A 27,570-nucleotide genomic window follows, 5' to 3' on the forward strand; every position below is an offset into this window, starting at 1 on the left:
CCATACCAACTATAACAAGATTAATCAATTAAGGTGGGCTATTATCAGCAGGAGAAAAAAACTTTTGTAGTGATAATCAGGATGGCCCATTTCCAACCATTGACAAGAAGGTGTGAGTAACAGTAGGGGAAAAAATTAGCATGGGGAAATAGGTTTTACGTTGTGTAATGACCCATCCACTCCCAGTCTTTATTCAAGTCTAATTTAATGGTGTCCAGTTTGCAAATTAATTCCAATTTTGCAGTTTCTCGCTGGAGTCGGGTTTGGAAGGTTTTTTGTGGGATTATTGTGACTGAGGTCTGTAATTGAGTGACCAGGCTGTTCGCTCTCTAGCTCTGGCTGCTTCCTCCAGGCAGCAGCATAGATCCTGCTGTCACCCTCCTTGGGCAGCACGCAGCAGAGTCAGAGGTGGATTAGGGATTTGTGGGGCCCTGGGCCAGAGCAAGTGGGAGGCTCTCCCTAACCCTTTCACCTGCAGTTCCTCCCACCCTCACCCCCTGGTGCTCCTGCCAGGGAAATGGGGTCGGGGTGCGGGGCCTTGCCCTGCTATGCCCGCCTGGCGTTCCTGCTGGGGAGCGGGGCAAGCCCCCAAGCCCTCTCCCCAGTAGGAGCACTGGGTGGGTGGGGTGGGGCAAGCCCCCAAGCCCTCTCCCTGGCGGGAGCGCTGGGTGGGTGGGGCGGGGCAAGCCCCTAAGCCTGCTCCCCAGCAGGAGCGCTGGGCAGGTGGGGCCTAGGGGCACCCCAATTGGCCATGTCACTGGTCATGGACCCCAGTGGCCAATCTGCCACTGAGCAGAGTGGGGAGCCAGATCTGGGCAGCAGGAGCAGCCTGGAGGAAGTGTTTGGAGCCAGCAGCTAATGGACAGTTAGCAGCCCGATGGCAATCGCAGCAGGGCTGTGGCCTAGCTGGGGCTGCGGAAGGGAGCAGGGAAGGGGCGCAACTGGCTAGAGGGCTGGGGTGAGGAGGGGAGGGGGGAGAAGAGGTAATGGTGGGTTCCCAAACAGCCAGCGTGCCTTAGTAAGAAGGTTGGGAACCCCTGCTCTGGAGCACAGAGCTGGCCAGTCAGTTCAGGTAAGGGGTTGCTTTGGGGTTAAGTCCCAAAGGTGGTTTGGCCAAATTTTTAGAAGTATTTCCTTTGGGACAGAAATCAGACTTCCTGTTGAAAACACCACCTCTGCTGAGCGCAGTGAGTGGCATGCGAAGGAATCACAAGAACAAAGCCTGACTCAGAATCCCTCCTGTGCGTGCTGCCCCCTTACTTCTGCTGTTCTTCCAGGCCTTTAGCCCGTCCCCCAGCAGTTCGACTGCTTCCTAGAGGGGAGGTTTCAGCTGGCCTGGGGAAGGTGAGGCTGCAGAATTGGTCTCGGGCTGTTGGAGGGCACGCGAGAAACCAGAGCACTTAACTGTGCCATGGCGTCCAGGGGAAAGGCTGCACTGCTGTCCTGGCTGCTACTCAGAGGTGGACACGTAAGCGGCAGTTGGATTGTGAATGCAAAGGACCCCTTGCATTTGCATCCACCTATGCCCTGCTGGGTTCTGTCACCTTGCCTCTCCCTGAGTTAATTCCAGTCAGGTAACTTGTGTTCAGTAGATGGTCTAGCCGTATTAGCACTTAGGGGACTGAGGCTGCTTGTGTTTCTGCGTCGCTCAGCAGATGTAGTCCAGGGCCTTTAGAAAAGCTTCTCAGTCCAAACGCTTGTTCGGAAAGACGCTGCAAAGGAGAAGTGCCGAAATGCCAGAGCGTGGCTGAGCATAACAAGCTCCAGTGCCTGCCTGAAATGAAAACAATCGGACTCATTGACATTTACGGAGAGGCCGCTGGACTTGCCAGCTCTGTGATGGATGCCCAGGTTGGCTGGCATCTGGAATCCGCACTGGTAAGTGTCTGACTTGCTGGCCAATAGTTGGCTGCCACCTCCGCAGGTCAGGCCAGGGCCAGGACCGCAGCGGAGGCAGCGTTTGCATTCAGGAGAGGGCTGCTGGGGAGGATCAAATTGGATCATCCAGAAGCTTTATAAATAACAGGACTGTTCTCCTGCCATTAAAAACTGCAACATCGTTTAGTTCTAGTAACCGCTCAATTCCCTGACAGCCCCTAGCTAATGGGAGCAGAGCAATGTTATTTGCAAAGGCTTTAAACGAGCTGATTTTATTTAATGCTCCCCTAATCCATTGTCTGGGTCTGCTGCCTTTGCCACTTGCTTGGCTGCCAAGTGCCTTGCTTGAGCCAGGTGATGATGGCTATTAAATGATGCTAGGGTCTAACTGGCATTAGCTAGCATCTAAGAAGGACAACGGCACAAGGGGTTACACAGCATTAGCTCATTGGGCTGAGGTGGTGCCCCATCTCCCTCTACCTTCATGCGCAAGAATGATTAGACTGGTGCCTTTCCTCAATCCCTCGCCTCCCCTGGTGTGACTCGAAATAGTGGGAGTAGCTAGCCAGAGCATCCTTTTGCTGTGCTGGGGCTTTGTTGTGGGGAGGCGTCAGCCCTGGTGAGAAGCTGCTGGCTCAAGGAGAGCGGTTGACTGCGTTTCCAAATGCTGGTCGAGGCAAGTGCTAGCTGGCACGACCAATGGTGGCTGAGGCAGGGCCGGCAGTTATCAGACGAAAACATAGGCCCTGGTCCGAAAACATGACAGAACGGCAAGCCCAGCTCAGTGCACGGGTTCTCGAACCCTGGCGCGCTGCAAAGCACCTCAGGAAGTACAATTATCCTGCGCTTGATGCACTCCAGGCCTGCTGCTTGCCAAAATGCTCATGTGCCAGCTGAAGCATCTCTTATAAAATCTGCCACCTCCTCCCTGATTCATCCCGTTGTTGTCACAATTCAGTGTTTGTGAACTCACAATTAATTACTTTGATGGACGCCTCTCGCTCTAGGCCGCTGTCAGGAAGAAGCGGCCTTTATTTGACTGTCTAATCATTGAAATAAATGCTGGTCTGTTTGCGCATAGTGCATCTCTGAGGAATGCCATACTTGCTGCATCCTTATGTGGTTAAGGTGTATGGATGCATCAGACATCATCTTCCTACTAGCTTGTTACTTCAGTGTTGTCTAATGAAATTGTTTTGTGTTTAGCAAGACTCTTGAGCTTGAGAATAGCTTCACTTGTCAAAAAGGGCACAGGCTAGTGCTTAGGGCACAGGACTAGCATCCCCCCCCTTTCCCCCCCCCAGATCTCCCTGCCTCCGCCACACACTTGTGTGATCTGGGGGAGTACACTTCCCCTCTCTCTGTTTCCTTATCTGTACCATAGGAATAGTCCCATATAATGGTGAGGCTTAAGTCATTGATTGTAAAGTAGGATGGGGGCCTGTTATGAAACTTACTGTTGATGGCAAAGTATTCATAGGGTGTGAAAATTGTAATGCCCCTTCCATGTTCCTGAAAGGACTCAACAGATTTTTCTCAGCATTTCCCACCTTTTGACTAAGAACAATCAGAAATTTCATCAGAGGAAACCGTTGGAGAAAGCCAAGTGACTGAACATAGTGTAAGCTAGAATTGGTTGATCAAGACTAAACGCACTTAATGTTGACGACAATCCAGTGATCTGCTCTAAGCTCAGGCTCTTTCAGCCTTTTCTCTATTACCTCTGCTAGGAAAGTTCCTCACGCGTCGCAGGAGAGGCAGAAGAGCCACAATCCTGATGGGCTTCTCTTGGCCAGCCACAGGTGTGGTTCTTGACACTCCAAAGGGTAGCGGAACTGACCTGATCAGGGCTGTCCATGTCTTAGCACACCGAACGAGAGCATCTTTCTCCATCCCAGTGTGGTGTCCCTGTCAGGCTGACTCCTGAGAGGGTAGAGAGTGAGAAGTCTGCTGTTTGTGAGCAGGTGTCCCAAATCTGTCAGGAGAGGTCCAAACTGAGCTATCTGACGCCTCTCCATTAACCAGTAACCTGTGCCAGTGCTTAACAAGGAAGGTTGTGGAATCCCTGTCAGTGAAGGTTTTTATGCACAGGTTAGATGAACACCCGTCAGGGACAGTCTAGGTATAATTAAGGGGGTGGACCAGATGTGAGGGGGTAGACCAGATGACCTTTCTATGATTGTATAATTTCATAGAGCCGTTCTGGAGCTTTAGTCCCCAAGAGTGGGGGATCTGTTGAGATGGGAGTCTATTGAGAAGAAAATTCCTTCTCTGTGATTGTTGTGGGATGACTTCCCACTCCTTACAGAGCTGAGGGTTCATTCCATCACTTTCTATGTGTGGCAGTAACTTCACTGTCTGCTCTAGGAGGAGCTGCTGGGCTTGCATTCCACAGCAGGGACTGGCACGAAGCTTGCCCTTTGAGCCTGGAATTCCTGTCTAAGGCCTGGGTAGTCTGGACCCTGTTTTGACTAGATCTCTAGAGCAGTGGTTCTCAAGCAGGGGTACATGTACCTCTGGGGGTATGCAGAGATGTTCCAGGGGGGTACGTCAACTCACCTAGATATTTGTATGTAGCTTGTTTACAACAGGCTACATAAAAAGCACTCGCAAAGTCACTACAAACTCAAATTTCATACAAACAGTGACTTGTTTATACTGCTCTATATATCATACACTGAAATGGCAGTACAGTATTTATATTCCAATTGATTAATTTTATAATTATGTGGTAACAATGAGAAAGTAAACAATTTGTCAGTAATAGTGTGCCTGGGACACTTTTGTATTTTTATGGCTGATTTTGTAAGCAAGTTGTTTTTAAGTGAGGTGACACTTGGGGGTACACAAGACAAATCAGGCTTCTGAAAGGGGGACAGTCATCTGGAAAGGTTGAGAGCCACAAGTCTAAAGAACAACAGTTACAGGTAAGTAACAGTTTCCTCCCTTTTTTCCTTCAGCGGCCAGCACTTGCAGTTGGATGGTCAGTTGACCTCCGGGTCTAGGTGGGAGTGGGTCTAGGCATTGGTATTAATGACAGCATAGACGTTTGTTGCAGTCCATAGGAAAGAAAAACAGATTTGCTGCTTCTCGGCGGTGCATTGTTAAAGGTTTCACCTCCCCCAAAATGACACATTTCTAGCAAAAATAGAGCAAGACAGAACACACAGACCCACCCACACCATCCCCACCACCAGGCAGCCAAGTGCAATCAATACCAAACCCTTTATTTTAAAGCTGATGCTTTTTCACCCTCCCTCTCCTCAACCCCACCGCCATCTGCTGCCAGCCATTGCTAGTGTTCCTGTGCCCTAGTGCACTGACCAGCACAGCAGGGGGTGGTAGTCATTGACAGTCTTCTGCCTGGAGACCAACTGCAGATGTTCCTGAGCTGGCTCCATGACTACCCTGTCCCCTGGGAGATAATCAGTGGGAGGGACTGTTGTTTTCGCTGTGTGATGGCAGGAAAGGCTCTCTCTGGAGGTGGGGTTGGTGCTACTAGATGGCCCTGTTGAAGCAAGACTAGCAGCATGTTTGACCATCAGGGCTGTCTTCCCATGAGCACGTCCAAGTCTCAGCCCGGCAGGAGGCAATAATGGAAGAAGCTGCCTTGAGTCCTCTCTGCCCTGGTCATTTTGAAATGATGCAGCCATCCCAGTATTTCTGAGGAGAGGGGATCAGCTGTTTTCTAGCTTATCTTCCCACTTCAGCTAAGAAGCTCTAGCCAGTTACCTTATGCTGCTAACACAAAGGATCATATAAGCCAAGCAGGGCCAGACCAGGGTGGTGTTTGGATGGGAGGCCTCGGTGGGAAACCCAGTTTGTTGCACAAAATGATGTTGGTGAGTCAGTGAATGGTGCCATTTCTTCTGGGTCAGTACTGAACCCAATGCCCTCCTGTGGTGGTAGCAGGAGCTGTGTTCAAAACTGAGGTCCTGACCACTTCTTTCATTAAAAATCCCCTGTTACCCCTGCACAAAGTTAGGGTGTTAACCCTACTGCCTTGGTAAGTTTCCACTTGCGTAGGTCCGTCCTGCCTTTCTAAATCACCCATTTTTAATGTCCTGGCCCAAATTCTGTGCACTGTTGCTGTGCTTTTAGAGACAGCCGCCCTACTCCACCCCAGAAGTGGGTTCACAGATCTCTTACCTGCATTTTGAGGCTGAAAGATTCTGTGGAAAGACAAAGCATTACCTAGTTTTGGAGAAGTAATTAGACACCGATGATGGAACTCTGTTCTTCCTAATGCTACCTGTGTTGCAGCCTTGCTGAGAAGACTTGGGACAGGATTGCTGCTAACTTCTACTTGCCCTGTTGCTGGGTGAGATGGGAGCAGGGGAAGGAAATGGCCATTCTTTGCATTACCTCAGTCTGTGGTATCCCTATTATGTGAGTCTCTCTAGGAGGCAGCATGGCTTGGTGGCATGAACACAGGAATGGGAGGGGCTTTGGGCAAGTCACCCTGCCTCAGTTTCCCCATCTGTAAATAGTGGGTAATACTGGTTTACTTCCCAAGGCTGTTGTGAGCCCAGCTCATGGCTGGGCTGCGAAAGTGTGCTCCAGCCATGCCTTGGTGAGCACTACGTGTCAAGATGACTTCCTTCCTCGGGGCCGTTTGGCTCCAGCACAGTAGCTGCGTTTTGATGAGCTTCAGCTTGTTTGCCCAGTTTTCCCAGCAGAGACGCACTGGTGTCAGTCTGGGAGTGCGACAGCCTGTTCTCTCCAGGCCTCGCAAGTCCTTGTTAAGACTGACCTTTGCCGCAGGAGGGTGACCTCGGAGCACTCTCCTTCTCATCTGCCTTGCAAAGTGGCTGCTGCAATTAGAAATGCAGAGCAGCCCTTTAAAAAGCAAACCGCCTTGTCATGCAGGTTGGGGTGCGGACACAGAACGTGCTCAGTGGAAAGAGAAATGAAGCGGCTGGAGATTCCCTAGCGGGAAGTCATTCTGAAGCCCCTGCTTGTAGATTAAAATGAGATGAGATGCAAGCTTTAAGTAACCCAGGAGAGGCCTGTAAACTCGCCTACAATACAGTCGTGAATAGCTATTCTCCCAGCTTCAGTTTGTGAAATAAAAATCCCAGCCTGCCTTTTGCTAGCTGGTAGGAAGCCCCGGACATTGATCCAGTAATTCTCCTGATGACCCACCTTTCTGATGTCGCCCTCTTTGGTGTATGTTATTTAAATGACAATAATACAGTTGTGTTTTATGAGCTACTTGATTCCCCAAGTAGATACCCTGAGCGGCTGAAGGGGGAAAGCTGATTAGAATGAAACAGGACTGTGGTTCCATTACTTACACAGCCATATGGAATTAAGGTGAAAAAGGTGTGCCGCCTTTGGCTTTTTTCTCATGGATAATGGAAACCTGGAATGTTTGTTTGCTTTTCTGCTGTTATTTTAGAAATATCAGGCACATCAAATTGTCTTTCCTGTTTTTGTAGGATGACTCTGTGGAGGACCAGAGAACTGGAGCAGCAGCTTTCTCAGCCCTTAGTTGGAGTGGAGGTGTTGCATGTTTCACAGAAAGCTTTTTCTCCCCGCTGTTTGTTAAGGGTTTGAGTTAAATAGGCACCAACCAAAAAGACCCTCTCCGAATTTGAAATTACCTGACCCTTTCTCAATAGCTCTTGTAATGTCCTCATTCCCCTAGCTCTCCAGCCCTCGCCCAGCAAAGCCAGATAAATTGAGACCTGATTATTTCTGCTGGAAACAAGCAAGCAGGAACCCTACTTTTTTTTAAACCCCTTCGCCCTCCTCCCCCCACCACCGCCGGGCTGCCTTTATACTTCAGAGGGCCAAATGCGATTCCCGCCCTTTATAAAAAAGCATTGAGAATGGAGGAATTGATTTGGGTAATGCAGAGCCTGACTCTGGATATGGGGGATCACCTCACAGATTGGTGACTTATTACAAAAGGGATTTATTTGATGAATAACCACCGCTGTTTTCAGTACCCCTTATGCAGCACACTAGCTCTCTTCCCTCATGGGTGGATGAGAAACATGGGTCTCTCTGTATACCTCAGCTACTTCTATAACCACCCATTGATGTAGTATCTGAACCCCTCGTGATCTTTAATGCAGATGGAGACCTGAGGCCCAGAGAGGCTAAGTGACTTGCCCAAGGTCTTGCAGGAAGTCTGTGGCAGAGCAGAGGAATTGAATCTGGCTCTCCAACAGCCCAAGCTAACATCCTAACCACTTGAAGCATGTGGGTGTGTGGGATAACCATAAAGTGCTTTTTCAGACAGTTCTATTGAGGCATTCTCCTTGCATGGTAACATGACAGTCCAGAGTCTCGTCTGTAGCGGTAGCTGCTGCTGACACCAGGACCCTGAGTTGGAATTGATTTTTGTTTCATTCACGCTGTGCAGGTATCTAAAGTGATGACGTGGCTTGGAAATCATTAGCCAGTTTGCCCTCCCAAGATGACTCTGCCGGTCGTGGGCGAGGGTGTTGTGGGGCGTCTGAAATCTTCCCCTGCGCTTTCATTTTCTATTTGTCCCCCAGTGCTTTCGGTTCCTGAAATCTGTAGGCGGTTTTGGAAGCTGGCAGCTGGAACCAACCAGCAAGAACGCTGGTTCTCTGCTGCCATGCCAACCCCGTCTCCATGGAAATGGAGGCCCAATGGGCGAACACCAGGCAAATCAAACTTTGTCAAAGTGTTTCAATACCCTCCTTAAATCTCTGCTCTGGTCCATTTCCACAGGGACAGGACATGGCAACAAGCAGCTGAGCTTGCAGAGCTCAAACCCCTCAGCTGCTGCCTTGTGTGCGCCCCTCGGACCTGGTGCTCTCGTTTGTTAATTTCAGCAAGTGGTTTCAAAACCACTGCTTTAATAAGACTGGCGACATCTTATTTTTACCCCTTGAACTTTTTTTTTTAAAAAAGCCTAATTTAATTAAAATCTGTGTCTCTTATATAATCTTCAGCATGCAGTTCTGCTGGAAACCACCCACACTTGGTTGGTTGAAGGCCTAGCAGTGCGTGGGTGCTTGCATGAGGGATAGGTCCCTTGGGTGGGCCGTCTTGTGGGCCCGTTACATTACCTGTTACATAACTCACTGCAGCCCTTGTTTATATTAATCAAGATCGAAGACTAGGTACGTGTCAAAACATTTTAAAATAACTCAGACTTTTGTTAGCGCTGCAGCTATGTTTAGAAACGATTTTTAAAAAAAACCAAACCCTTCTTGTGAGATTAAAATGAAAGCGATTGTATCTGACAGTGATTTAAAGGGACGTTTACAAGTTAGGAATCTCATTTCCCGCTGAAAATTTTATGGATTACTGTTCTAAATACCCCATAAGATTCCTATAGCTATGAAAACAATTTTGTTTTTCTTTAGTGTGTTCCCCTTATGCACTGGCAATTGTTTTGCGTGGAGTTACTTTCACTGTTTTGTTGGTCAGTTACGCGTCCTGTCTTATGCACTAGCTGATCTCACCGCTGTGCGGCCAGTCCCATGCCTGCTCTGCTTTTGACTGGGGTAGAGGGCTTGTGTGCATACATACTGTGCCCCTCACACCTTGCAAAAGGGTGTTTACCGGTAATAACAGCTGCGAAACTGAAACGGAGAAGTCGGCAAACAGGCCTGTGCCCAGAGAGGAAGGAGAGGGTGCGTTCAAGCATATTTGGTGCTGCCACTCTTCCCTGCTGGATAGACCCTTGCAAATATCACAGGGGAGCAGAAAACACCTTTTGTAAATCAACGTTTTATAAAGGAATTTAGGTAAATAATTGTTTCCGCATTGTTTAAAAGGGGCTCCTCAGACTCTTGAATCGTTTAAATTGTCAGTAGGAATTTTTTTAATGTACCGGTGTCCATTTAGACAGGTAATCCGGAGCTACAGGTCCCAAAATGCTCCTCTACTGCACCAGTTCTTAAAAAAACCACCAAACAACAAAGCTGTTAGCTCAGACTATGACAACTCTTCAAGCGTCTTACTAGGCAAATCTTGCCGTCATCTCTAGATTAGAAACCCATCAGAGCCAAGGCACTTAACGTTTGTTTCCTAAACACTAATTTCCTCATATGGCAGTTAGCTTTAGGGTTGTGTTTTTTTTTAAGGTGAATGCAAAAGAAAAATAAGACCTGAGTGTAGTCCAGATTCTGATGCCGAAGCTCCTGTCTGTCTAACCAGGCTTGGGGGTGGGCTGGGGGGGAATCAGGTAACCCAGATTCCATTAATTTTAAAAATCCTCTTTCTCCCTCTGTGGAATTCTTCTCCTGGTACTTCCTGGCTCAGCAAAATGATCTCGGAACGCAAGACCGCAAATACCAGGTGCCTTTTTTGCAATCTATGGCATTAATTATGTCAGAGTGAAGCATTGTGGGATATCTTCACTGAGCCCAGGGATACCAACAAAGAATGTTAAAAAGTTAGTCAAAGCTGGTGCATGGGGTCTCTGCACTAGATTCTGGGTGGGCTTCCCTCATTCTTCCCTTTTATTTTGAAGTTCCCCTTTGAGTAACACAGAGGAGAAATGTTTAAAGGGGAGATACTGTAGTCATGTTTTGGGGGAGGGGTTCTAGCTGTAGCCCCCATCAGCTACGCATTGGCTATAGCCCACCTTCTCTTTCCAGCTGTTCTCATACTGCCCAGTCTACTTCCTTCTTGCCAGCTACCTCTGTGAGCACCTCTCTCTGGTCTGGCCAGGGCAGGCAGGTAGGCTGTGTGGACATGGTGGCTTCTTGTGTACTACTCCGTCGAATGGCAGCAGGTCAGGAAGGCTATGTTAAAAGACAGCAGCCTGTGTCCACCATTGTGGTGTCTCCCTTGTCGCTGGGTTCATCTAGTTCAGCACCTTGCAAGTAGCCAAAGGAAATCTGAATATTCCTTAGAAAAATCCCAGTGTGTCTCCGTTCACCAGTTCCTCTCTCCTCATCGGGTTGTCATGTTCCCACGTGTGCTGAGGTCACTGGGTCAGGCTAGACATGCCTTGGCTGGTAATAGTCTTTGTCTGGAGGTTGCATGGAGGTTGGAGACGGAGGGGCCTGGACGCACTGCGTGCTGATCCCTTTGCACATTTATAGTCATTCCTTCCTAGGTTGGCCATGGGAGTTTCTGCTGCAAACACAAGTGGGGAAAGGCACCGGTATTAGAGACATTGAGTCTACCTGAGCCATTAATAAGCAGCAAACTGGCAAGGCAGGTGACACCCCTCTCTCCACACAAAGGGTCCTGGGGCTGGGGAAGACTTGTGGGAGCCTGGAGCTGTTTCAAACCTGTTCCCTTAGCAGGTGTCCCTAGCAAAGAGAGGTCCCAGGGAGTGGGCAGCAGAGTGCCTGTCAAGTCGCTCTTCGGTGCTCCTTGCTCTGCCTCCAGGTAGCCGATTACAGGCACAGCACTCTCCATCTGCCTCGCTCAGCGTGTCCTAGCGTTTCCCGCTCGCCGCGTGCCAAGCCACTTGACACCTGCAATCTCGCTCTTTCCCCTCAGGAGGCAGGAGCAGTTCCAGACCAACCCTGACAGTTACAATGGAGCCGTGCGAGAGAACTACGCCTGGTCCCAAGACTACAGCGACCTGGAGATTAAAGTGCCGGTGCCCAAGCACATTGTGAAAGGCAGGCAGGTAATGAGCACCCGTGCTGTCAGCCTGTGACGGGTGACGAGCTCCCCATCGCCCCAGCCTGCCAGTGTGTTGCTTCTTAGCAGCTCTAATTGCCTGCAAAGCGATGCTGAACTGTGATGGAGCAGGCGTGCGCATTCTAGAGGTGCCCCAAACTTGCCCACTGAAGGCCATGCCTGATTCCCTTTCAGTGCAGCAGAATGCAGCTGCCTCCTCTCATGCAGGCATGCGTGGCCTGTGCAGACGCTGATCCCCTGTCTTGATCAGCGCACCCTACCCCTGCAGACCCCTGACGCTGCCTCAGCTTCCCGGGAGGAATACAATGACATATTTCCTCTTTCTTCTCCACTCCCCCTCGCTTGAAACCCAGATGCTGCCTCTGAGTGGCTACATTATACACACACACACACACACACTGAAACCCAGACCTTGCCTCCAAGCTGAGGTTTCCTAAGGAAACACGTTATCCAAACTGGTGTAATTAAAGGCCAGGTCGTCCCACACGAGGTCCCCGTTTCTCTCAGACTGCCCCGTGGCTCGCTGCTCTGTAGCTTTATTTTGTGCTGCTGTAAGAGAGCTGCCTGCAGGGTGGATTCAAACAAGTGCAGCTCATGTGACTACAGCTGAGGCATGCGGCAGAGTGGCCTGCTTCATTTCACCCCAGACTGTTTTCCTTGGACTCACAAGGGAATGGGAGCTGGGTTTAGTGAATGAGGCAGATCCCTTTGACCATCCGATCCCCCTCCCCTGTTCTCCCTGCTCGCTTAGCACTTGTGGGGAAGCCCTGCCTTTTTGAATGTGAGTTGATCTGACAATATTGTCAGGTGGGTGGATGGAGGGTTTTTTTTTAACCTGGCAGAGACCCACTGGCAAGTGACCTGCAGGAAAATCTACAGGTAGCTGTAGCTGCCCTTCCTCCTCCACGCTTCCTGCCCTGTGAGCATCTCATTGCTGGGCTGGACAGTGGGTTTGGGCTAGCTAATGTAAATTACACCCCTCTTTGGTTTGTTCCCACTCTGTGATCTTATTGGTGGGGGCGGGTTCAGGGAGGGGTACGCAGACACTGGCTGTTCCAGCCAGAGGTTTATTTTTACTTTCCGTTGTCCTAGAAGCCTTTAAAGAGGCCCCCACCGACTTTGTATTTTTCCATTTGGGAAATATGTTTTTTTTTCCCCTTCCCCTCTGTTTTCAGGGCAGCTGAAATGAGCACAGTCGGTTTTGTTCACCAACTTCAACCTACATAGCTCTGTATCCGAAATAGCTTTGTTTGTGCATCAACATAATTGACAGTGGCAGCACAGACGTAGGGAGAATGTAGTTAACTGCTGCTGCGGGGCCAGCAGGGGGCACCCAAGACACCCTTTTTCTATAGGGTCTATAAAATGAAACAACCATTTCTTGCTAGGTCTGAGAAAACAACACCTGCTTCTACCTTGTTTTGCAGTGAGGGGCTTTTCCTCTTCGGGAACAGCCTTCAGGCCAGTGAAGTTCTGGGCCTGACTTGAAAGCACAGTGCTGTCTGCATATAGTGCCAGCTTGAAGGAGCAGGGTCCTCGCATGGGAGGTCCTGCACTCTGGTACTGCATGGGTGCACTGCAGAGCCACCTTTCATTCTGATGATGCTGGATCCTCCAACCCCCTTTTGCATCATGAGCTGAAGGCCGCTAGCAACTAGAGAAGGGACAGGAGAGAGAGAGGAATGTTAGTGTTCACTCTCTTTAGAAGAAAGAGGGGCAGAAAGAAACCTCTGTCTCGTCGTTCTTTCCTTTTTCTTTTTCCCTCCTTTCCTTTTAATGAGCATCCCAGCATGACCTTGGGGGTGACCCTGCTGTCCCTGGCAGCAGAGTTTGATGGCTGATGTAGTCACTTCATGTTATTTTTTAGCTCAGTTTACATTACTTCTCCTTTCCCTGCATGCAAATACGTTTGCCAGATGTCAGCCCGATTCCACTGCAGAGACTAATCTTGGTAATCAGGAAACTGAACTGGCTTAAAGATGGTTTGTCTCTCCCAGAGCTGGTTGGGTAGATTGTGATTAGGAAAGCCCAACGCGACCTGCTCACAGTTGCTCCCGGCTTGTGCCACATTTTCTTCAGATTTCACAAACGAAGGTGGATGGGAGACCACCTAGGATCTGTAAGAGTGGTGTTGGTGACTTGTTAGGGGTGGTCTCCCCTGTAAGCTGGTTCTGAGTCAATTCCCCAGCACAATGCAGGAGGTGCTATGTGGCTGAAGGTGCTGTCTTTTAAATGAGATGTAAAATTGAGCTCCCAGTGACTGGTGTTCCTTAACCTTCCCAAGGCATTTATTGCAAGGGTCAAGGTGTAAGCGTCTTGTCCAGATTCCACCTCCTCTTCTTCCTCTCCAAACACCCCTGCAGGTTCAACTGGATTTGAGCTCTCTTCATTTATTGTCCTACACAATTGTGTAGTGATGCCGCATGCTGTTAAACAGCTGGCCTGGCCCACCACAGAAGTGGCTGCATTTCAGTGGTGGGTCAAGTAATCGCTGTTTTCGCTCTCATCTACCCCATGGAGGGGTTGAATTTGAATTAAAGTTTCCAAGTGTTGTGACACTTTCGGAAGAGGATATAGTTTACGGCACTCGGGCCTGAATGGAGTTGTACTCATGCAGGTAGCTGCTCTACAAGCTTTCCCACAACACCGTGCCGAGATTTAGATGGGAGGAAGGAGTTCTTACTTCTGCACAGGAGAATATGCCTGGCTGGGCTGCTGCACAGCCCTACGATTTCACATTTCTCCTCTCTAATAACATTGGCAAGGTGGCATGTGTGTGACCACAGGCATGGCCCTCTGCTTCAGGAAGGGGTGTCCTGGGGATAGGCAGGGTTAAGAAGGGGTTGGCTGCGGGAGGGAAACAGGAAGTGACACCATTCGTGTCTTTTCATCCAGTCCTGGTCCCCCGGCACAGAAACTGCAGATCTTTCTAACCTGCAGCACCGCCACATTCCCTGCTGTGGGCAAAGGCCCTGGGAGGATTGGAGTGAGGCCACCAGTCTGCGAGCTGTGTGGCTGTGAGCTAAGCTGTGGCTGACCCCAGCTGTTCAGAGGTGACGGTAACATCTGAATCATCAGTCGTGGGTTTCTAGCATGCACTCCCCTTGTCAGACGATGGCTGTAGTGAAGCGGTTCACACACATGGTAATGTCACCCTCCCTTTCATCTATCCAGTGTCATGGAAGCAACTACATAGCTAAGGTTGCAGCTGAGTTTTCATTTAAACCAGATCTTGACCCACTCTAAAATCCACAAAAACGTCCGTATCTCCATCAAAATGGATAGGCTGGGTCAGGGGTCAAAGTATAATTTTTCTACCAAATTTGAAAGTAAATGGACATAGGATTTGTGAATGATAGCAGCTTGCAAACTGGAAGTGTTCACCCGTGTTCTACAAATAAGCGTACTCTTTTCCTACTTGGTAGCAAAAAAGCCGAAGTAAAGTGAGATTAAAATGCACTTCACTGGGCTTTCTTGGCTGTGAACTAGTGCCGAGCACCAAAGATGATTTAAAATCTCATTTTAAACATGATTAACTTTTGATTTAGGACAGTTGCTATGGCATTTTGGCTCAGGCAAGCTTAAATGTAGCTGTCCCTGGACTGTCCCTGGAGGAGCAGCCGCTGGAGACTGGGAGGGTAGAGGTTCCTCTCTCTCACCGTGAACTCTGATTGAGTGTAGCCCCCCCTCCCCTCCCATCACATTAGTTGAGTGCCTCCCCAGAACTTGAACATAGAAATAACGACGACAAATCTTTCTTCCTTCCTAGCCTGTAGGAAAAATAGCTGGATTAGTTCATAGGTTTTTTGTTTGCTTGCTTGCTTGGTGTGGGTGTGTGTGGGTGTATTTGTGTGTGAAGAAATTATTGGGGCTGAAAGCGACATGGAAGAGCTGAGTTCCGAACTCAGCAAGGCCCACAATCATTCTGCTCTCTTGTGGGAGTTGGTTTCATAGTCTAGGAATGGCTCCGGTGAAAGTTCTGTCTCCTGCACCCTTGCGTCCCATCTTCCGTGACTCCAGTGGAATGGAGTTGTCATGGGAAGTTGTGGTGGTGGCGGGGAGAGGCAGCTAGGGCAATTCAATGGGGGAGTTTGAGCATCAGGGACAGAGACCTTGAATCGCTCTCTATATTTAATGGGGCGCAACTGCAGAGAGTGGAGCCGGGAGGTGATGAGATCACGGTGACCTGAATTGCTAAGCAGACTGGTTGCTGTGTTTTGTGTTCGTTGGAGCTTCCTCAGGCTGTGTGGCTTCATTCTGGATATGAACTGAAATCATCAAGCCTAGAAGTCTCCAAATGCATGAGTCCTTGTGGCCAAGAGTGTGCGTGTTTGGATGGGGCACGATCATCTGGCCTATCACAGGTGCAGATGTGGCATTTCTGCAGCTACTTGGACATCCATGAGCCCAGAGGAGCTAAAAAGAGCCCCGAAGGCTCCAGGCCAGCTTAACAATCTGAAGGGCTGATGCACTCAACAGTGTGGGAAATTTTAAAACCACAACTTCTTCCCACCAACATCGCTTCAGTCTTGCCTGGCTGCAGTTTAGCAGCTGCTCTGAATCCAGGGGCTGGTTTTGGCTAAGCACTGAAATAGCTGGGAGGTGGGGCTGCAAGCCCTTCAGGAATGTAATCATGTATTTCTTTTCCGTCAAGGTGGCCTCCCTGGTAGCCATCACCTCTGCTCAGAAGGCATCAGATTGTAGGGTCTGATCTACTGAGGAACGCTACTGCACATTCTGCAGTGATGGTGTGATTCTTTGAGCAGAGTTGGGCTGTATCCCAAAAATTAACTCATTAAGCCTAGAAAATTGTGCTCCCTGCTTTGTCCAAAGCCATCTTGCCCAAGAGAACAGCTGGTCTAGAGCCTTCAAGATCTACATCCACTTCATGCAGGAGTCCCAAGTTCAGTGCTCTATTTATTCTTTACCATCTGGCATCTACAAGAAAAAAGAGTATCAAAATCTGCTATTTCAAAATGGTTAAAATGGTGCATCCATGAGGCCTACAAGTCAGTGTCTCTGTCCAGCAACCAGCATCCAAGCCTACTCTCTCTGAGAGCGGTAGCAGCCTCTGATGCACCACGTTAAACCTCAGCAGGTGCTGCCTTTGGTAGGAGGGTGCACCACGTTGCGCCATCCCAGGAGTAGAGAAGGAATTTAAAACCCTGTCATTCTGTTTGCTCTGAACCCTCCCTGAAGGTGTACTGCTATAAAAATCCCATTCGTTAAAGGATCTGTGCAACTAGTGGAATAGGAAAACTTATTCTGATGTATTGAAAATTTCCTTTCTCTGAGTTCCAAGATCCGACCCTCCCTTGTTTAGAGTATTTCTTTGGCCTGTTTGGCTCATTGATTAGTTCGTGATGGTATGTTCTGCTGTTGGAACTCAAGTTCATTGCTAGTGTGTATAAGCTTGTTTGGAAATTTCAGTCCACAGGGGATATTATCCTGTGCTGTGGAAACAGTTTCAACTTGTGCATTCTTTGGTGTGGTTAGCCAAACCTTCCCATATCAATGACTGACAGGTCTGGTTTTGACTATGTATATTCAGGCTGAGAGCCCATTGGTTAATGGATCTGCGTCCTTGTAACTCAGAGAGGAAATTTCCAATAAATGTTCCTATTCTGGGAGCCTAATTGTGTTGTATCAGGGTCTCTCTTGTCTTTAGCCCATGAGTGCTTATAGATCCAGAGCTCCCCCAATGAAACAGCAAGTCACGTCCGTCTGGGGAATCCTGGTGCTATGTCACTTAACAGATCAGCTTGGATTGCCTCTCCATCCGCTCTGGGTCTCTCCACAATCTCCGCAAACTCTCCCCCCGGCTGTACCCTGCCCTATAGTCTCTAATAGGTGTCATTTCAAATATGAGAAGCCATACTCCATTGACTTTATTAAAAATAATACTGCTTTCCTGGCATGCTCACCACCTCCTGGCATCTTCCTGAGGCTGATCTTCTTTGAAACATTGCCGTAAACTTCTCAGGTCCTGGGCACACTTATCCTGGCCTTGTTACTGCCCAGTGTCTGGTTGTTCCTAAGAGGTCACTTGGAGAAGTACATCCAGCCTCAAGTGGCTTCTCTTTTAGCCACCTCAGACTAAAGAGATTGCAGGCTTGTTTAAGGATTCATTTGTTTGCTGAACTGTGGCTAAATCACTGACCTCCGCTTTGGAGGCTGCCGGCTTATTCTGTGCCATGCTGTGGGAGCAGTACCCTGCAGAACTAATTCTGCTTAGAAACTGCCTGTGGTTAAACCTCTGACAGCTCCTGTCTTCCCTCAACTCTGAGAGTTACCAATGAAAGCGGCCAGGCTGAGAGTCCTTGAGGCTGAAAGCCCTCTGTCCACAGAGCAGCAGCCGGGCTCTCTTCACAACCCCCTTCTGGAAGGCCTTCGCCCTGCCTTGGAGGGGCTCATCTCCAGGGGTGAGAAAGGAAGCTGGCTCTGTGGCGTGGCCTCTCTGAGAGGCTACATGGGACGTGGATTCCCTCAGCTCAGTTCACAAAGGCCCACAAACATCTGTCAGATAGAAATTTGCTTCCAGTCATGTCTGCCCTGGGCTGGATCGAAACAGGAGACTTTAGTGCTGTTACCGGTCCCCTGAGCCAGCCAGTTCTCCCAGTTCCTTTGTTCCTGAATTCCCCCTGGGCTCCTCTCAACAGGCCTTTTGTATGATTGAGACTCCACTCAGCTTACACGTGGGTATTTTAGATACATCTGTCTTGCATAGTCTGGGTTGAGCAGTATTTAAGCTTAGTGGCTCTTGCTTTCCCTGTTTTCCCCCTCCATTGTGTGCACTGGGTGTTCTCAGGTCCTCTCCAAAACTTGACAGAGACCTGTCAGAAGTGGCTCATTTTTTGGTTTTATCTCTGTGGCATCTATCAAATGCAATTGTGGTGCAGTCCTTGACTGGAGCAGCTTCAGTCTATTTCCTGCCCGCACTGAGTCACTAGAAATCACCTAGGTAATGGATAATGTAAGAACATTTCAGATGAGAACCGCAGAGCAATATCTGGGGGAACTCTGGGAGAGTGTTTAGGCAAATCTAGTGGTAACCCCCTCGCCTCAGCGCTAAGGCGGTGTTTGAAAGATGGGGCAGTTCTTTCCTGAATATGTTTTTATAGAGGGAGAGTCGGGCTCCCCCCAGATCCCTTTCTTCAGCGACTGCAGCTTGAGGCTGGGGAAAAAAGAACAGATGGTCTCTTCTGAGATTGAAAGTAACACCACTCCATGAACCAAGCCAGCAGTTGCCTCCACCTCCTTTGGGAAGAAGCATGTCCCCTCCACAGCAGGTCTGATCAGGGTCTCCCATATGGCAGCATTGCTGCTGTGTGAGGGACCTGGCCTCATTCCTGTAGAGGGCATGCCAGGAATAAAACCTTTCTTGACTTCGCTGTCAGCGCTGTCTCTTTGCTTCCATTTCCTGCCCTGTCCTAATCTGTGCTGTTGCAAGGGCAGCGGGCCATGTTCCGCCCCCACCCCCATGACCCACATGCTCTCCAAGCCCTACCACGGATGCAGCCGGAGGCATAGGACCCACCCAAAATCACAATTTTCATGCTGTTCTTCGGGTTGATTCTGGAATCTCCATCAGTTGCAGGTGTCGACGTTAAAGCACATGCCAAGCTGTCTTTCTCCCCCCTCCCCCAAACCCAGCAAGTATGCCTTGTCTTTAGCACAAGAGTGAAGAATTCAGGGAGAGAGAGAGAGACACTTCAACCCTGTGGAATCCTTCGCAGAATAGAAATCCCCTCCTCATTCCCCCTGTTCTCAAAGCTGGGGCATGCACTCGAACTGCAGCAATAGCAAAGGGCACATGAAGAAGTCCCCAGTAGAGTAAATGACTGACTGCACATACGTGGTTTTCCATCTCCCTGGAGCTGTGGCAGGATTCCCAGCCTCCGTGCTATATAAAGAGCTGATTGCTTTCCTCTCTCATCCCCAATGAGTGCACTCGACCCCCCCGCCCCAGCAAACACGGGGAGAAAGCAAGAGGGAACGTCCCTTTTGATTTCCTTGTCTCTGTGCTTCCAGGTGTCGGTGGATCTCAGCAGCAGCTCAATTCGCGTGGCCGTGCTGGAGGGGAGCAGCCAGCGTGTCCTCGTGGAAGGGAGACTCACCCACAAGATCAACACGGAGAGTTCCCTATGGAGTCTGGAACCAGGGAAATGCATCTTGGTAAGAGCGGCCTCTTTTGGGCACCCCCTTCTCGCAGTCACGCAGCAGGAGAGCGGGAGCGACATGCACATTGGTTTTGTGTGTCCTTGCCCTTTGACCAAGAAGCAGCCATCTGCAAAGCCAGGGTGGTAGCAGCCTTTGCCAGATCAAGGGGCCTGACTTGGCTCCACCACCAAATGCTAAATCCATCTCTTCCCTCCCTCTGCAAATGACTCACACTTCCATTCCCCACCACATCCCTTCACTGGCTGTTCCAACAGCACGTTTGAACTCCCCACCCCTCTGCCCTGGCTTCTACTGTCTCTCCTCTCTTGCCCCTGAGCTCAGCTTGCTCTGCTCACCTTTTTGGGTACGCCTCTCCTTTCCTGTGCCTGGAACCCCAGCCCTCCTCGTTCTTCTCCTTCAGCTCCCTCCTTGAATCCTGCTGGCTCTCCCCTCTGCTGTCCGCTCCTGTCTTGCCCGACCTCAATCACCACTTAAACACGTGTCCGTGATCCTCCGCTCTGTACTGTGAATCACGTGATTCCTTCCAGCCCTCCCCTCCCTCTGTCTCTCCCCCGTCCTGTCCTGTGTCATCTTATTTAGACAAGAAGTTCTTTGAGGCAGGGACTGTCTCTCTCCCCTTCCTTAACCTGTGATGTGCCATGCGCAGTTGTGGCGTTGTATTAATACTTATTAGAGATGAGCATTAGTTGGCACAAGGGGTGGGAGCTGTGGTCCCTGCTAATCCGGGTGCTCTGAGCTCTGCCCCTTTATTTCGAGAGCGGTAACTGGGCAATTCTGCAGACTTAATCAACTGGCAGCTGATTAAAGGGAGGACTTCACATTATCACCTTTCCAGTGCGTACTAGCATTCAGTGCCCAAACGTCACCGCAGTGGTTTTGCTTCCCAGCCTGCGGCAGCCTCGTCCAGAAGAGGATCCCCAGGGCCCTGCCCACATGGTAGTTTTGTCAGCGTGATCTTGCTTAGGCTTTTATCTCGCTGCCCACCTCTGTAATACATGGGCACCTTCCACATAAAATCCATAGCAATAATCAACTGCGTAGTGGATTTCATGGAGTCTCTGGCATGTCTCCTTTCTGGGGTCAAAACTCTACTTGGAGGAAGGGTTTGCATTTGTTTGTTTACATTTTATTAATTTCCTCTCTTTTGATTGGTTGGGGCATAGGAGAGGAGGGAGGGTTGGGGGTAGGGGGCTGGGAGCAGGAGGGGGGCGGAGTGCTGGGGAGGTAGGAGAGGGGGTTAGGGCAGGGGGCATAGGGGCAGGGGAGCCAGTGTTGAGTGTCCTCCTTACTGTTCCTGCTATAGTTTGTAGGACTGGTTCTTGCAGACTGTTCTGGAGCTGGTGACTTTGCTGGCAGGGCTAGCCTGTGTGGAGTGACAAGAGCTTTCCTTTTCAATGGCCATTGAAAACTATCATTAGCCCGGGGAGAGCCTAAGCTGGAGTGGGTGTAAATGCCCATTTAAAAAAATTGCTTTCCCATCGCTGATCTTGATCCAGCAGAAGTTGTGGTGTGGGTGGGGTGTTACTGACCCTATCTGCCCAAGATGAAAAAGCTGCTCAGCGAAGCCTGGATGGGGATACTTGGAGCGGCTAGTATCAGTGCCCTACTTCCGCATGCACCGGCTGTCTCCGATACTGATTGGCTGCAGCGCCTGGGGGTGTAATCGTTAGCTCAAGGCCAGCTGACTGAGGGAGGTCTCCCATGGCTTCTCCTCATCGTGGATGGGAACCAACAAGTGTTGCAGCCACATCTGGCCATCTGGTCCTCCTAAGTCCCCCCTGCTGTGTAGTGGAAATTAGTCAAAAAAAGCCCCAATACCAGTCATGGTGGTGTTCCAATGTAGGCATCCCACTGCTGTCACATGCCCTCAGTGTGGCCCATCCTCGCTCACATGCTGAGCCATTACAAGGATAAATGAAGGAACTGGCCACTTCATGCCGTTGATGTCCTCGCATCTAGTGAGTCTTTAGACCCTAGCTTCTAGGGGGGAGCAGGCCAGGTTGCATTTAAGGTGTAGGAATAAGATGGAAGATAGGTCTGTGGCCACCCCTAGGCTCAGACTCTGGCACAGAGGGGGCTGCACAGGGAAGGAGTGCCCCAGAGTTATAAAGAAATCTGTATGACGGGACCATGTCGTTGTAGTTAGTCTTGTTGCTCAAGTGGTAGCAAGTGGCAATGTTAAATTTCTCTGCAAGGAGAGCAAGTGACCTTCCTTGGGGCCTGGCTGTGCTGCTCTCTGGGGGGAAATGTACAGTGTGTGGCCGGCTCTGGCATCAGGAATAGCAGAAGATGTTGCACAAATGGACCAAGTGCCCCTTTCTTGAGTCTCCGCGTAGCTTCCTGCAATCTGGGGGAGAGAATTATTGGTGCTTCATTGCACCACCAGGTTTTGGGTCACTAGAGGGGAACCCCCCCCCCCCCCCCCGGAGGTAATGGAAAATGGTAAGCAGCCAGCTGGAGGGCAGAGGAGACACCTCAGTATGGTGATGCCCACTAGGGAGAGCACTGTTGTGGATGGTGTTACGTGGAAGGCCCTCTGAGACTATGGTGATGGGCAGCTGTATAAAACCCTATGATAGGTAGTGCTAAGAAAACTGGAAATCTAACCAAAGAATTGTGTAACTCTTTGGATGGCCTCTGTGGGAGAGAGAACCACATCTTCTAACCTGTCACCTCTTTAGAGAATGTTAAAGGAGCAGATAATAGCGATGTAGTTTACTTCGATTTTTCCAAAAAAGGTTTTAATAAGGCCCCTACTAGATGAATAAGGAAAACAAACAAGAAACAAAGACATTCTGTAGGAGCTTTGCAGATTGTGCAAAGGTTAGTCGTGGGAGTTCCCAGGTCAGCAAGAGGACTTGTGTTTGTTAAATAACAGTGATTTGGAGGAGGAAGGGGACAGCGAGATGGTGAAGTAAGATCAAGGGCCTTCTCCAGCTCCCGTTGGAGTTGACGAGAGTCTTTCATTGCCTTAAACAAGCTGGTTCAGGCCATCAGTGAGTGAAAACGATGGAGGATTGTGAGAATCTCCAGCTGGCTTCTAACATATTGATGGTGGGAGTGTGGGGTGCAGGGCAATGAGGCAGTAGATGAAATTACACTTGAAGGTAATTGGAGAATAGTGAGTAATTCTTAAGCAGGACTGTCTCCTTTGCTGCTCACAGAATAGAGACGAGTGGTTTGCTGGTTCCTTGGCTTCATTCATTGTTTGCAATTCGACCGTTTGTTAATGAATTGTTGTAACTCTTGCTTGCGCACAGCTCCCTGCGAGCATTTGGTACATGAGCTGTACGGGTTAGGTAAACCGCCTGGTATTGTTTCTGGTTTGTGATTGGTTGAGCAACACAAGCGTGTCCTTTTGCAGCACTTGCCCATTTAAAATCCAGTGGTGATGACTTCACGGCATTGCACTCTGAAGTTTTATTTCACACAGATGTTCGTGCTGGCCAAACTTACTGTCACCTCCGTGCTCACAGGAAGCGAGAGCAGCCAAAGCAAACTCATAACACAGCGAGTGACTCTTCATGGGGGATCTTTGCAGCGTTCCCCGCAGCTGGCGCATTGGCAGCAATAGTCCAACCTTCTCTGTGGGATCATTGTGGGGAAAGGGCTAGGAGTTACTGAGATCAGCGACGAGCGATTGCCCGCTGCACAGAAAACAAACAGGTGCACAGCATGCTATTTGAGATGAACACACATAGGGTGACCAGATGTCCCGATTTTATAGGGACAGTCCCGATTTTTGGGTCTTTTTCTTATATAGGCTCCTATTACCCCCCACCCCCATCCCGATTTTTCACACTTGCTGTCTGGTCATCCTAAGCACACATCAGCCGAGCCCCACGCACAGAGCTGCTTCTGTGTGCACAGCAGACATTTTACCTGTTGTCAAGCTGTCCATCTTGCAGGCACTGGGAGCAGGGACAAGATTGGTACGAAAGGTGGCTTCTAGATGGAGGCAGCGTTGTTGTAGCAAGGTTGGTCTCAGGCTATTAGAGAGACAAGGTGGGTAAGCTCAAAAGTTCATGTCTCTCATCAGCAGCAGTTGGTCCAATAAAAGATCTGACCTCACCCACCCTGTCTCTCAGATGGCTTCTAGTGTCTCAGCCGTTCTAGCCAGATCATAATTGAGGCTAGGGCCATCTGCCTATTCAGGGTGGTGATGTCTGCTCTGCTCCCAGCGGTCTGGCTGTACTGAGTGGATCAGTCTGCTGTTCAGACTGATTTCTTTTCAGTTGAAATCCATCACTTTTTTATCTTAGTCTGAGAGATTTCATCTCTCTCCCGTGCAGGCTCCCTTTATCTTCCACAATCCCATCTCAGTTTTCCAGGCTGTAGATATGTACTTTCCCTTAGCCCATGGAACCTGCCATGCCCCTCTAATTGCACGCCAGGTAAGTATAAAGAACAGGAGTACTTGTGGCACCTTAGAGACTAATAAATTTATTTGAGCATAAGCTTTCGTGGATTGCAGTGCTCCCCATGCCCTGCAGCTCTTTGATTACACAAGGGTGTCTCCTCATCTGCTTCTCCAGCTCCCTTTTCTGTACCTTCCAGCTCCCTGCCTCTCATCTGTTCCTCATCTCAGTTCCAGCTTCCTCACCCCATCCTGCACCCTGTCTCCTCCTTACCCTGCTTGTCTTATTCAACATTTATTTTCCCTATTTTCTCCTGATTATTATTAAATACAAACCGGGCTAATGGGGTTAATTTTCCTTGTAATCCATCCACCCCATCCTAGCTGCTCTCCTGTACACCTCTCTGTTTCACCTCTCTGTTTCACTGTCCTATAGTTTTTGTCCCCCCATGCCACAGTCAATGTGTTTAACCATTTCATCCTCCAGTTTCTTATGCTGGTTTCCTCTGCATTTATCCTCCTCAACGCTCCCTTTATTCTCTGCCTAAAAGGAGCACCACTGCAGTGTCTTGTTTAATTATGTCCAATTTGCAGGTGACCGGACTAAAGATCAATGTATTTTCCATCCTCTCCTCCAGCATGTTTGTGAAACACATTAGAGTCTTGGTCCAGCGAAGGACGAAATCCAACGGCTGTAAATTTCCCAACCTAATTCTCTACCTCTTACCATTTCTTGATGTCTTTTAGTGCTTGGGTGCTAGCTGGACCAGTGCTCTCCAAACACCTACGCTCAGTTTTTATTGTCTCTCCAGCTTTGCTGTCCTAGCTAGCCTGCCTCTTTCTAGTTTCTCGGTGACTGTCGTGTGACCCTGTGTGAAGTGCCTTTGCAAACTCCTGGTACTGTGTATAATCTCCTCTGCGTTCCCCTTCTCCATTACACCAGTTAGCTTGTCAAAGAGTGAGATTAAAATAGATTTGCATGAGCTGTTTTTAGAAACCTGTGCTCGGTGTTTTGCACAACACGTTCCCCCCCCCCCCCCCCCAACCACCAAATGTTCGCTAGCCAGGCTATTTGAATTTGTTACAAAGTCCTGCCTAGAAGAGCCATGAAAGCACTTTTCTGCGTAACACCCAGGGAGCTACGGGGCGATGTTAATAATTGGTCTCTATTTCTCTAGATCTCCCCTGATCCCAGGTTGAAAATCGCCCTGACACCAGTGACCTCTCTTGCCTTCCATGAGCAGTTGACGACGGCTCCATGTTAATTCCTTTAATGCCCTTGAGTAGGTTCCGCTGGAGCCTGCTGATTTTTAAGCAGGCTCCCCACCCTCCCGATATTCCCTCACTTGCTCTTGAACAATTCTGCTGCTTCTCTCGTTTGGCTGTTCACCTCCTTCTCCGCTACCTGATTGCTCATTACTGACATTCTTCTCTTGCTGGAGCTGAAGTGAAGTTGGCATTTAGTACTTCAGCCCTGTAATTTGTTCCCCTTCCTACCTTGTTCTCTCCCTCCCCCTGGGATGTTATTTTTAAAAAGTCTTTTGCTTCCTCCCTCCCATTCACATCCCAACACAGCAGGTCTTGCAGGATCTGGACCACTGCGACAAGCTAAGCAGGGTGGGGCCCAGTCTATGCTTGATGAGAGACCTCCTACCTGTGGTAAACCCTCTGACTCTTGGGACAGTGGCTGCTGACCCCAGTGCCCCCGGGAGAGGCGCTCTGCTGCAGGGACTGGGTAAAAGGAGGTAGTGCTCTGCCCTCCTGAGTTGTGTCCCTTCATAGGGCAGCGGGCTGGTGCACTCTGCCTGTGCTGTCTTTCGGCTGAGACCAACAGAATCCTCATCAGGCTCCTTGGCCTCACGCTTTGCCCTCCTCGGTGCTTAGCTCCCATCTACCTTCAATCAGTTTTATTCCTCTATCCAATGCCTCATTCCTATCTCCCATCTCCTCTCCAGTCCCGTCCCATCACCCTTGGAACCTCCTCCCTCACCCAGCCTGACCAGGCTTCCCCTTCGGCTCCATCTGTTCCACTTACACCTCGGTCCCCTCAGCAAGAGTCTTACCTGAATCCCTGGTGACGCTGGTCCCTCAGATCCTCAAAGGGGAGATGCCTAACTCCTCTTGACACCCATGGAAGTTAGGCACCTCAGTGCCTTTGAGGAGCTGGGCCCCTGTGTCTATTGCTTTCCCTTACTTACAGTCCAGGTCCTTTCCCTGGCCACCTCATTGCTTTGTACAGCTCTGAGCATACCGTGCTGTAGCAATAATACATTCCACACCAGGAGGGGTTAACTCCTGCAGCCTGCACAATATTGGCTTGGGTAACTTCAGGGGGCCTTTAGGGTGGCAAAATGAAGCTTCAGTTCTAGAAGCTGCCCTGCTGGTTCCCGCTTATAAACCAGTCCAGCTGCTGCTTTCTCCCTCCATTTCTACCAGAGGTGAATGACCCTTCTATACAGCCCGTAAGGGGCTCTGGGCCCCTCTGGTTGAAAGGCATTCTAGACCCGTCACGTGCTGGCTGCTCATTCTAGACCCGTCACGTGCTGGCTGCTCATTCTAGACCCGTCACGTGCTGGCCGCTCAAGGCCCTGTACGCTCAGCAGCAATCCGGACCTCTGTCCTGCAGAAAGACCCATGGTTTCTGGGGCCCCGAAGTGCTAAATTCAGCCATCAGCTGGAAGTCCTGGAGCAGCTTCAGGGAAGTCCCATGGAGTTATACAGGAGTCAGACTTAGGTGGTCACAATGGTCCCTTCTGGCCTCAGGGTCTAAGAATCAATGCACAAAGTTTTGATTCCTATTGAATTCAATAGGGAAACGAATAGTGCAGTCAGGTCCGTATTTCTCTTTGCAATGCGATTCGGTTCTCTTGATGCTGCCCCAACAGGTTTGCTGTGGATTTGCAAAACCCGTCTTTTTGGGCCATGTGTGTTGCGGTTTGCAGGGCGGTTGAGGCTACAGGGTGCTTCTGGTCTTTGGGGTTTGCTGGGTCTGCTGCTGTCTGACAGCTCAGTGCAATCTTAACTCAGCGCTCTCGTGTGTCTGCATTATGATAGTCTTCAGTACATAGCATGTGCTATTTTTTCCACAGGACCCCACTTCATTCAGTTGACAGGATGGGACAGTGCTCAGGGAATGATTTAGGATTGTGTAGGAAGGGTGCACTCCTCCCTTTGAACCCAATGGCAAAATTCCCTCCTCTTTTTTTATAGTGGGACAGGATCAATCCTCAATGAAGCTGTTGTCTGTGGCAGTGGTTCTCAATCGGGGGTCCGCGAGCCCTTTCAATGGGTCTGTGGGGCCCTGCGGCTGAAACCCAGAGCTTCAGCGCCCCCCCCCCCCCCCCGGGCTGAAGTCAGGAGCTGTGGCTAAAGCCCTGATCCCCGGTGCCCCCCGTGGGACTGAAGTTCTGATTCCTGGCACCCCCCACAGGGCTGAAGCCGGCAGGCGCGGGCCTGAAGCTGACAGGCTCAGAGCTGAATCACTGAGCCCTGGTGCTCCCTGTCGGGCAGAAGCCCTGAGCCCATGAGCAGAGTTGGGAACATAGAGGGCGTTGCCCCCCCCC

At 49.9% G+C, this 27,570-nt stretch overlaps 1 protein-coding gene across 1 annotated transcript in view; it reads left to right on the plus strand.

The window, feature by feature from the left end:
- NUDCD3 (NudC domain containing 3) overlaps positions 1-27,570 on the plus strand; it is a 55,445-nt gene that overhangs the window by 21,041 nt on the left and 6,834 nt on the right. Inside the window, exons 3-4 of the mRNA XM_034761677.1 lie at positions 11,323-11,455; positions 19,501-19,644. Coding sequence (XP_034617568.1) covers positions 11,323-11,455; positions 19,501-19,644 — 277 coding nt within the window. The remainder of the gene's footprint in view (positions 1-11,322; positions 11,456-19,500; positions 19,645-27,570) is intronic.

The sequence above is a fragment of the Trachemys scripta genome, chromosome 2 (genome assembly GCF_013100865.1).
Source record: "Trachemys scripta elegans isolate TJP31775 chromosome 2, CAS_Tse_1.0, whole genome shotgun sequence".
NCBI classification, from domain to species: Eukaryota; Metazoa; Chordata; order Testudines; family Emydidae; genus Trachemys; species Trachemys scripta.